This window comes from Schistocerca nitens, chromosome 11 (assembly GCF_023898315.1).
Source record: "Schistocerca nitens isolate TAMUIC-IGC-003100 chromosome 11, iqSchNite1.1, whole genome shotgun sequence".
Taxonomy (NCBI): domain Eukaryota; kingdom Metazoa; phylum Arthropoda; class Insecta; order Orthoptera; family Acrididae; genus Schistocerca; species Schistocerca nitens.
The window spans coordinates 139,345,136-139,357,352 of NC_064624.1; the positions used below are offsets into that span (position 1 = coordinate 139,345,136).

General features: G+C 41.7%; 1 protein-coding gene across 3 annotated transcripts in view; it reads right to left on the reverse strand.

Moving 5' to 3' along the window:
- Window positions 1-12,217, reverse strand: part of LOC126213592 (uncharacterized) — a 313,729-nt gene that overhangs the window by 173,339 nt on the left and 128,173 nt on the right. For all 3 annotated transcript variants that reach the window (XM_049941451.1, XM_049941452.1, XM_049941450.1), the window contains exon 6: window positions 9,914-9,976. In XM_049941451.1, the coding sequence (XP_049797408.1) occupies window positions 9,914-9,976 (63 nt within the window). The remainder of the gene's footprint in view (window positions 1-9,913; window positions 9,977-12,217) is intronic.

Sequence of the window (12,217 nt, forward strand, 5' to 3'; positions counted from 1 at the left end):
GGCAATATTTGCTAACATGAAAGATGCCACGACGTACCACGGCTTGGAGTCCACTTTATATGGTCACTATATGTCCCCCCATAACTGGCCAGGGGGACAGCACACCAACAGAACCATGTCTAGCAAAGCACTGTTGTTTTCTACACAAACTTCAGGTTGCTGACAATTTTACTTTTTAAATATTACTTAAATTTAATTTCTCTTATTAAGAAAGGCTTTACTTGCTACTGATGGGACAATGTCACACATGACAATTCCACCATCATTTTGGAACCACTCACTGATTTGTGAGAACAGTTGGTTTTGTAAAATTTCTTTGCTGTGTTGCTGAACTTGAGAAGGGTGTGAGACACCATTTCAGCCTCTCGCCAATGTTATTCAGTCAGCACGTAGATGAAGATGTGAAGGAAACCGAGGAGAAATCCGTAAAGGGAATTAAAGTGCAGGGAAAAGAAACAAAAACTTTGTGGTCTGCCAATGTCACTGTATTAGGTTGGTGCATAAGATAGTAGCGTTTTTGTTTTGAATCTTACAAGGGGTGTCTGTAAAATAAGGTTCCTATTTTTTTTTTTTTTTCCCCCACAGTGTAAAACATGTTTATTTCATAATTGCGTAAATTTTTGGAAAGTTCAGACTTCAACCTATTTTTCTGCATAGTTGTCATTGAGGTCAATACATTTTTGCATGCAGTGTACAAGCTTTTGAGTGGCCGAGCCAAAAAAAATCTGCCGCCAAGCTGCGCAGATACCTGAGAATCGCTTCTTCCAGCTCTTCTCTGCTGCCGAAATGCTCTCCACCCAGGTGTTTCTTCGTGTCAGGGAAGAGATGGTAGTCACTTGGAGCTAAGTCCAGGCTGTAGGGTGGGTGTTTCACAATACCCCTTCCAAATTTTGTGATGAGCTCGTCGGTGGCTCTAGCGGTGTGCAGTCGAGCGTTATCCTGATGGAAACACACCCCCTCGGACAGCATACCCCTCCTCTCGTTTTGAATTGCACGGCGCAATTTTTGCAGTGTCTCGCAGTACCTGGCAACGTCGATTGTTGTACCGGTGGGTACAAACTCGCACAACAGTACCCCCTTCCTGACCCAAAACACTGTTGCCATCACTTTGCCGACACTTTGCGTCTGTTCGAATTTTCACGATCTCGGAGACTCTGGGTGCTTCCACTGTTTGGACTGTTCTTTGGTTTCGGGTGTGCAGTAGTGCACCCGAGTCTCGTCTCCAGTGACGACGGAGTCGAGGTATTACTCGTCACGAGTTCCGTGATCTCGAAAAAGTTCTCGGGACGCTTCAACACATTGACGTTTGTGGTCTTCGGTCAACATTCTGGGTACTCACCTCGCGCAAACCTTAGCATACCATAGACGCTCCGTCAAAATCTTGTCAATAGAGGTTTCGCTGACATCAGGGATCATTTTGAAGAGCACACGAACCGTCACTCTTCGATCTGAGAGCACCGCTGCCTCCACTTTTGCGGCTGTTTCGTCAGAAACAGACGGCTGTCCGGAACGCTCCTCATCGTGGACATCAGTACTCCCGTTCTCAAACTCTCTGCACCATTTTCGCACATGTTGTACGCTCATACACTTGTCTCAATAGATTTTGCATAGCTGGGAATGGCTTTCTGGCAGCGCAATGTTTTTTGCAGACAGGAAACGGATCACCGAGCGCAGATATAGCAAACCGAATTACGGCTGCCAACAGACCGAAGTGCACTATACTCCATGCTCAAATATAAGAAACGAAGTAGGAAATTAAAGCCGACAATTTACAAAACACTGATCAAACCAGTTCTTACGTATGGCAGTGAGGCACGGGTACTGACGGACGATTTGGAGGAGAATCTGGGTAAGGAAATTTCTGAGGAAGAGTTTTCGTCCTGTAAAAGAAGGAGGGGTATGGAGAAATAGGACTAATGAAGAAATAAGGTCTCTGTACACAGAAACTGGCTCGGTAACCTCAGTCAAAATGATAAGGCTAAGATGGTTAGGACATGTCCAGTGGATGCCAGAAGAAAGGCTCCCGAAGAAGCTGACGATGGGACATCTTGGCAGTAGAAGGAGAGGACGACCACGTGTAAGATGGCTGGAAGATGTGGAAGCTGACCTGAGAACGGTGAGAGTGAGGGGGTGGCGCAGCCGTGCTGAAAACCAACACGACTGCAACTCTGTGATTGAGAAGATCTAAGTCCTCAGAGAACCATAGTACCATGGATGGGGATGCGATGTTTCACATGTGCGAACACATTCTGCACGGTATACTCCTCGTTATCTCCTCCGGATGTACAGATCGTTCCTCTCTATTACGAGGAACACAGATTCGTCACTGAAACATCCTCGGATCATAAATACAAAATTCTGAATCCCATTACGAAATGAAAACCTCGTATGTGTTAACAGACTATTACAATGATCAGCAAAGGAAAAGAGTTGGTAGAGCACTTGCCCGCGAAAGGCAAAGGTCCCGAGTTCGAGTCTCGGTCCGGCACACAGTTTTAATCTGCCAGGAAGTTTCGTATCAGTGCACAATCTGCTGCAGAGTGAAAATCTCATTCTAGCAAAGGAAAAATTTGTGTCCTCAATCTAAATTGCATAACTATCTTTGCCAAGACTGATCACTTACTTCCACAAAAAGATTTGGACCAACTCTGAAAATCTCCTTCTTGCAGTTATGACTGACAACTCGATTTAAAAATCTCTCATTGGTGAGAAATTACTCTGGATTTGAGTCTGCAATGATTATTATTTTTTAAAAGTCTTCCCATTGTTCTAAAGGAAATGTTCCTGTCTTGTTCATCCTTCCTCTGTCCTTCTGACTAATATTTACCACTTCCCTCCAAGTAAAATCTCTGTTCTACTCACAGTTTTCTGCCAATTTTCTTCTGCTGTCACTGAGAAACAATGGAACATTAGCAATTTTTCTGGCTGAAATGGTCGGTCAGGAGTTAAGGGACTAAACAAAAAGGTCACCAATCCCTTGGTCGACAGTTAGTTCATCTGGAGCTAAGTAGCCACCACATTCCAGTCTACTTTATTGTAAAATACTAAATACGATACCGGTATGTATAAAAATCTATTTTATAAATGTAACAGAGGGCACGTACTTCTGAACTGTTATTGAAAATCCATTTCTGGCACATAATAATTACAACACAAATGTGAGAAGATTTAAGATGTTTTGGAATAAGACCTCGTACATTCTTTATTTGTTCCACAATGTTTCTTTCCTAGCAGAATCTGAGCCCCTTCCATCGCTCACATTGTACAATTCAGACTGCTGCCCCATAGCTTCAATTAACATTTCGTCGTTCTTTCTAAAATTATAAATTTTAACAAATGAATTACTTTATGACAAATAAGAAAAATAATGATTAGCAAATACTTAGAATAACATGTGGCATCAAACACAAAAATCACAATGGAACAAAGTACGGAGGATGAGTGCACAGCTGTGTACCGGGAAGAAATGAGCTCGGGTGTCACGTGATCGACAATGGACAATGACGTCAACTGTCAAAACTTTCTTCCCGAGAAACCTCGACCGTAATGTGACATAACAGCCAGTCTAGATTCTGCCTTCTGAAACCCACTGTGGAATGTTCTGACGGGACGCGACATGGCGATCAGTGTGAACTGGCCTTTAGTGACATCTGCCAGAAATGCGATCGGAAGACGAATGTATGTACGAGTAGTAAATTCGACACACTGGTGGCAATACTCGTAACAGAGCTGAGAAGTAATTTACAGAGAAGTCAAGTGTATGAAGCCAAGAGGTCTGTGCCAAGAGGAACCCCACTCACATCCAACCTCCCACTAACCCGATTAAGGGAGATAGGACGTCAAATGAGCCACTTGGAACAGGAGCGGCACCACAGCACATTTTAATTTCCATTGCCTATACTTTTACAAATAAATTCACAAAACTTTGTCCGCATGACCAGCAAGGATTCAGGATTCACACTTATAGCAGTGGAAGTTCAAAAACATAGCAAAATAAATTTATTTTACATATGAAATTTATTTTTTCACTTGCTATTGGCTGCGTTTGTTGCTATAGGTACATTTTTCTTCATAAGTAAGAGAGTTTCTTCGATGAATTTTGCACAGCATACAAACCGTACTTACTGGTGTATGAAACTCTAGAATCTTCCAAATCTACTAAAAACTGTGGTATAAACTGAGACAATTAACTATAAAAATTGAGTTTTTTCTAAACATTAAGTTTAAAATGTAACAGCTCATTCATCTTTTCATAAATTAAATAAATTCTAGAGTTTTATACACCTGTAAGTACGGTTTGTACGCTGTACAAAATTCATCAAAGAATCCCTCTTACTTATGAAGGAAAGTGTACCTATAGCAACAAATGTAGCCAATATTAAGTGGAAAAAAATGATATAAATTTCGCATGTAAAAAAAAATTATTTTGTTATGTTTTTGAACTTCCACTGCTATGAGTGTGAATCCTGAATCCTTCCTGGCCATGCTGACAAAGTTTTATGAATTTATTTGTAAAAGTACAGACAGTGGAAATTAAAATGTCCTTTGATGCCTCTCCTGCTCCAAGTCGGCCGATTTGACATCCTACCCCCCTTAAGTGTCAAGGCCGTTACAGCATAAGGAATGTCTTCTGGTCAGGAGATTCAAAACAGTAAAACAAGTACACTAAAAATGTAATGGACATACATTCAACCAACAATAATGAAACACAGTGAGAGAAATAATGTGGTTACCAGGGAGGTGAATGCATGTGACAGGGGCCATCCCTCCCACAGCCATCCCATCCCACTATTCATCAGAGTGCAACCTCTAAAACTAAAATAGGATGTGGCAGGAAGCACGGCTAACCCATTCTAAAAGCAATAAGAACACAATAAAAGAGGGACGACTGAGGCAGATGGCAAAGCAGGTAGGGTACAGGGTCCCACAGACCCAGCAAGAGGCAGGAGGTGTCCCAATCCCGATCGCCCTGCCCCGGAAACACTTTAAAACAGGGCTTCCCAACATGTGGTACGCAGACCCCTTAAGGGTCCGCCGGCTCTTTCTAGGGGGTCTGCAACCACCTTTGACCAAATCGTGCAAAATAATGAGTAAAATTATTGAATAAAAATGTGAAAATCAATATCATCACTTTTTTTTTTTTTTTTCGTGTGTAAAATATGTGTACTTTTACTTCAGGTCGTATTCCCAAGCAGCGTTTGTGGTTCCTAAGTGAGAACGCATACACAGTTTAGTGCCGGTGAATGCGGCTTCTCTGATCGACTGTTTCCTAACAGTACGGGGGTCGTTTGTGCACCGGCTCACGGCGCTGGATGCGCTGAAACCTTTTACGCGTGCGCGGAGCGAGCTTTGTCGACCGATCACAGCGCTCGCTGGCACGTATGCGGCTCCAGGCATCGTTAAATGTTAAACTTGCTTTGTCAGTGCACTACCTATTTCGTAAGTCGATTTTTGACCAGTTTATTACTTCTAACATGGATCCGTGGCTGAAGTCAGGATCATTGAAGAAGGGTGCGGTTTCTCCATTGCCTTCACAAGGGAAGTTTCCAGTTGAAATGAATGAGCAGGGAGGACGACCACAAAGGAAGAACAATCACAAGAAGCTCCAAAGACTATTGATACTTCGGGGTGGGGGGGTCATTGGGAATATGGCACTTGCATTAAGAAGCTTTCAGTTCCCATGGGTTTTGCTCTGAAATTTAAAGTTATTGTGCTCTCGATTGACTAGGGGTCCGCCAAGGATTTTCGACTGTAGAAGGGGTCCGCCAGCTGAAAAGGTTGGGAAGCGCTGCTTTAAAACATTGTATCTGAGGATAGAGTAACAACCGCTTCAACTGCCTGCAAGTCATCCTCCACCATTAGAATCAAAGAATTAGGAAGACCGTGCTTAGTGTGGGGAGCAAGAAGAGGGGGGTAAAGGCTCTATTAACAACAACAACGTGGGAGTGGCACGCTACATAAAATAAAATTTCAAGTTAAAATAGTTTGACCAATGAGGAGGAGTGCCCTGTAACTGTAGTCTCTTTGGTAATGCGGATTTTATTAGAGCCCACCAGATGATGTTCCATCTCTGAGCCGGGCACGCAAATCCACAACTAGAATCATCGAAGCGGATGATGGGCAAGTATTCACTTCTCTAGCTCAATGGTCAGCCAATCTATTCCCAGGAATACGCACATGACTTGGAACCCAGAGAGAGACAAAGGAGCAGGCAGTACAATTAAGTTAGAGAGAAGGTCACAAAAAGCAATTAGCACAGGGTGACAAGAGTAACATTGGTCAACAGCCTGGAGACTAATCATCGAGTCACTACAAACTGGAACACAGTCAGTGCAGATCTGCTTAACAAAATGTAGAGCTCTGTTAAGGTGTACAGCGAGAACAACCCAAAACAACTGCAGACGGCAATGTTGTCGCCTGTAGGGGGTGCGTTGCGGAATGCAGCAACAGGCAAACAATGCGATCACTTGTAAGAACTACGTGTGGCAAAATGTCTGGTAACTCCACCACGGTTATTACGCTGTTACTGGAAGGGGAAGATGGTGACGTTTCAGTATAACATACCAGGAAGAGATGAATGCTGCATTTATATGAAGTAGGTCAGCAGAAGAAACTTACACAGTGTCCATTCAAAAACATGTATTAAGTGATGAGCACATATTCAGGAGCTATTGTTGTTTACATAAAAGACAGTTTAATATCATGCACAGTTTTATTAAAGATAAAATGAAACCACAGTGCCTAAGAAATACAATAAGAAACAGTATTAACTTTTTTATAACTTTGCTGATATGGGGGAAAATACATCAATGTCATCATCTTTGTTTTCTGTAAAAGTTGTTAGCAAATTTTGCTTGCTTTCTTTCCACATTTTTAATCTTATATTGTCATTACTACCAACTTTACTGTGTTTTCTTTTTTGTACTGGTACACTATGTTCTTCATTTGTTAACTCAGATCTTTCGTCACTAATTCCTATTGTATTTGTTTGACCTCTGGTAACTGTCTCTTAGGACTTCTGCTCCTTCTTACAGTCATCATCTTTAAATGCAGATTATATTATGTAGTTATATGTTTTCATTTGTTTCAGGTCCTTGGCTATAGGTGAAAGCTACCAGTCTGTGTCACTTGCGTATCATATGTCACCATCCCACACATCAAGAAATGTGAAATATGGAATGAAGGTTTAAAGAATAAGACTGCTGCCTGTATTGATGCCATGTCCTCTCAAATCAGATTTCACACATATTAAACAAGAAATTGGCCATAAATGGAAAATACCTTGTTATGTTGGTGGTATAGATGGAAAACATTTACATTTTTGCATGCAAGCACCAAAGAAGAGTGGATCACTGCCACCCCCCACCTAAGATTTCTTTTCAATTGTTTTTTTGTCAACTGTGCAGAATATTTCAAAAATCAGTTTTGGGGGAGAAAACAGCAACAAAGAAGTTTATTATCTGTACTCTTGGTAACTGTATCACCAGCAAAACGGAACGTAAAGAGTCACTAAAATTTGGCAATGTTCCTTTCTTCTGCACAAACCCATTAAGAGAAATTTTATGTACCCCAACTATGCATCCATTTCATTTATTACATGTTAATTGCACCGGGGGCAACTACAAGGCTGATTTTTGAAATAAGTACCATTTTGAAATAAAAATACAATAATTTGATTTTTTTAGCAATTGTATTGTTACACCGAAGCCTGAAGTTTAATCTACTTTCCTACACAACTCCCACAAACATAAAGGCAAATAATGTACCATACACCCACCTTCTGAATGCCACCCTTGTAGAAATCTGTCACTTTATTTCGACAACCACTGCAACGTAATTGTTTTGACATCTTCGTTGCTGTCGTGGCACTGACCACCCAGACACTCCTGCAAATGCAGGAACACTTGGTAGTCACTGGGAGCTAAATTGGGGATGTATAGAAGGCGATCAGATTGTTCCCACCCAAATGATGCAATCAGCTCTCAAGTTCGATCGGCTGTTTGTGGAGGGCACTGTCATAAAGCAAAAAGATCCCCTTACTAAGTCAGTATGCCAAGCATTTAGTTTTGGACTGTGCGGCACACTTTTCTTAAGGTCCCCGTTCCTCATTCTGCACATATGACAATCTTTCAAATCTGTCGCCCATTTCCGTACCACCCCATTGCTCATAATAATGTTTTCTCTGTACACTTCACTGATCTGATGATGAGTTTCAACTGTTTCCATATCTTTAGCACTAAGAACGCAAACCACACATATTTGTAGTGAGGAGGCATTTCAAACATAAACACCCCAAAGGACTCTGTAACGGCATCTGTGCCTTGCCAACAGAGCAGCACGCCAACACAGCATGCATGCACCAAATGCGGACTTCAATGCAGCGGCAGAATTTCAAAACTTTACTTACTTTCAAAACAAGCCTCATAAATCTACAGCAAGATACAGGGCTATTCAAAACAAAGGAACAGATTTCAAACATTTATTGCTTCCAAACAACAACAGATAGAAACTCTTTTTGTGGGGAACAGCAGACATATCACACTGAAATTTACATAATATACTAAGGTCTATAGTCTCTTAAATGTGTAAGACACACAAGCCTCTAAGTCAATGCAATGAAAATTATATGACTGTCCGTCTGACCATCTGTTAAATCCTTTTTTTTTCTCAGGAAAGGGTACACGTATGAGGTTAAAATTTTGTGCCACATATGAAGGACTATGACACCTTGGCGGCTTAATAAACATTAGCTTTTAAGTCAATGCAGACAAAAGATACAGCCATTTGGGTCATATGTTTTACTGCTTGCAGACCCACTAATCAAAACCTATTGGGTACTGCCCATCGACCTACAGTCATAAAATTTGGAAGAAACAAGGTTTCACAGTACAAGGGGGAAAAAAAAAAGGATTATTATTTTGCAATGTTGTCTACCTTCAAACTTAAAAGTAAAACATTTTCGGACGATTTGAAGTGCCTTGGACGGATATGTTGCCACCATAAAAAATCATCGAGATTCTCAATTCCTATGGAGGGAAGGGGGCGACGAATAAACTTTCTGTGGAACCTTCAGAGCGTGAGATGTACTTGTTCCTGGCCAGTTTCTAAAAATGACATTTTACAACTCATCCGTTACTAAATGTATCATTGACAATCACATTTTTAGCTATCGTACCATTTTTGACTAACAGTGTCAACGAAATAAATTGCTAAAGGGTCAATTCAACTTAATGAATATGTTCCGTAGATTTTTTTTTTTTTTTTTTTTTTTTAAATGGCAAATTATATTTTAAAAGTTACACTACTACTTACCTCACTATGAATATAGATCAGATTAGGACAGAATCAGATATGAATTAAAACACTTTATAATGAAGCAGGACGTGTCATAACTTCTAAAAAATAATTTGGCTTTAACAAACTTTAGAGAATGGTGCAACAATCAAAACTATGAAAAATATGTTGTCATTCTTTAAGAAATACTGAGAAACACTTCCTCTGCACATAAGTAGCAAATCTGTCAGCTACCAAAACAATAAAGTCAAAAGCTTCAACAACTACATCCCTAAGGAACAACTTGTAACACTTCGGAAGTTAGAAAATTATGGTTTGACAGTACACACAACAATTTGGAGGGGAAATTTGCAACAGAAGAAATACTGTGTAAGAACCAGTGTTGCAGTACCATTATTGAAAGATAGCAGCAGAGAATTTCTCAAATAAAGAATTGACACCTTGTGAAAGCAAATCTTCTCACTGCACGTCCACATTAGCTTTCATACCATCTGAGAACAGCTCTGCCCATGCATCCTCACTGTGTGTGTGTGTGTGTGTGTGTGTGTGTGTGTGTGTGTGTGTGTGTGAGCGAGCATGTGTAATAATTACACAAAATATTTAAGCACTCATATCTCACCTCTTTAACATGACGAATAGCAGACACTCTGAATCCATCACTTGGTGGCGAATCCGAAGCACCCTGTAACAGTGAACATTTCACTTACACGTAGAAGTGTATTCTCAATCAAAATCAAAATTAAAATCAACTAAATAAATGTAAAATCATCATGTCATTCCTTAGCTGCTCCTATATTATTATTAAACAATGGAAAATCTAGGACGGAATGTAACAACATTATGAGAAGGAAAGTTGTCACTCACCATATAGCGGAGATGCTGAGTCGCAGATAGACACAACAAAAAGACTCTCACAATTGAAGCTTTCGACCATTGGCCTTCATCAACAACACACACACACACACACACACACACACACACACACACACACACACACACGACTGCATTCCATCACCACACCCAGCCTTTTATTTTTCTCCTTTTCCGCTACTCCCCCCCCCCCCCTGCCTCCCCACCTCTCCCCAGCTGCCATCCCCAGCACACTATCAGTCCCCCTCCCCACGCCAGCCTCCTCCTTACCCCCACCCTGTCACCACTCCCATCACGCTCCGGTGCTGGTGCTCGCAGTGTGGTTTCAGCTGCCTGAGACTGCAGTAGTGTGTGTGAGTTGCGTTTGCACGAATGTGTGTGACTGCATATGTGTGTCTATTGTTGACAAAGGCCAATGGTCAAAAGCTTATACTATTATTAATATTACTATCAACACCATCACCAAAGTGGTCCATCTATACAACTAAATAAAAGGCTGTTTGTTTTAATGCATTTCACTTCCCTTTATTAATGAGTTATCATCAGTGGCCGGTGATACATGCTTGTTGAAATTATACGAGGGGGGACCGAAAAGAAACCAGATTGTTGCCATAAAAAATTTATTGATGAACCTTTTTACAAAATTACCAGTCACCTTTAAAATACTCTCCATTACATGCGATGCACTTGTCAAGTCTCTTTTTCCCACTGTTGGAAGCATGTTTGGAACTCTTGAAGTTTGACATTGCCCAGTGCCCTTTGTGAAGCTGTTTTTACCGCCTCCACATTGTCATAATGCTCCCTTTTAGCGTTTTTTTCATTCGTGGAAATAGGAAAAAGTCGCACAGGGCTAGGTCCGGCAAATACGGAACGACACACCGCCTCTGAGATGCCAAATAGTGGGTCACTCGTAAGGCCGTGTGTGCTGGAGCGTTGTCGTGATGCAGAAACCAGTCAGCTGATCGCCAAAGTTCCGGGCGTTTCCTCCTCACGTCCTCTCGCAGACACCTTAAAACATCCAAGTAAAAGTGCTGGTTGACAGTCTGGCCACGGGGTACGAATTCCCGATGCACAATTCCACAAACATCAAAAAAGACAATGATCATTGTCTTCACATTTGACCTCACTTGCCTTGCTTATTTTGGTCTGGGAGAGTTGGGAGTCCTCCACTGGCTTGACGCTTGCTCGGTTTCTGGGTCATACCCGTAACACCAACTCTCATCCCCTGTAATGACTTTCTTCAAGAAGTTTGGATCACGTGCAATCTCTGTTTTCAAGTCCTGACACACATTGATGCGGATGGTTTTTTGCTCCTGTGTGAGAAGGCGCGGAACAAATTTAGCAGCAACACGTCTCGTGTGCAAATCCTCACTCAAAATCTGCTGGCACGAGCTCCAACTGATTCCTGTCTCTGCTGAAATTTGGTCGATCGTTTGGCGACGATCCTCGTCGATCTTTTGGCGGACCTTTTCAGTGTTCTCCTCATTTCGCGATGTTGAAGGGCGTCCAGAACGAGCTTGGTCTTCAACACACATCTCACCACATATAAAGCACCCAAACCACTCGAAAACCTGTGTGCGGCTCATAGTGTCCTCCTGGAAAGCTTCCTGAAGCATTTGGTGTGTCTCAATTGCAGTTTTTTTTAAGCAGGAAACAAAATTTCACACACACTCTTTGTTCTTTTAAAGTTGCCATAACGACTCCGCAGAGGTAACCCATCAACAGTCAGAGAAACACAATACCACACTTGCACGTTCAGCTCTACACTGACGCCGTCTGCACAGCTGTTTCACAAAGGTGTCTACTAACACCATCTAGTGTGAGAACCCTGCACCACGTCTACGAGTGGCAGCGCCCTCGGAGTCCGGTTTCTTTTGGGTCCCCCCTCGTACATAAATTCACTGTATAACATTTCCAAATACACACCATCCAGTCACATTTATGTGACCACCTGCAGAAAATCTGAATAACCACCTTTTGCAGCACAAACAGCTGCAAGATGTGAAGGAAGAGAGTCAATGAGGTTCGGGAAGGTACTGACAGGAATTCGAAG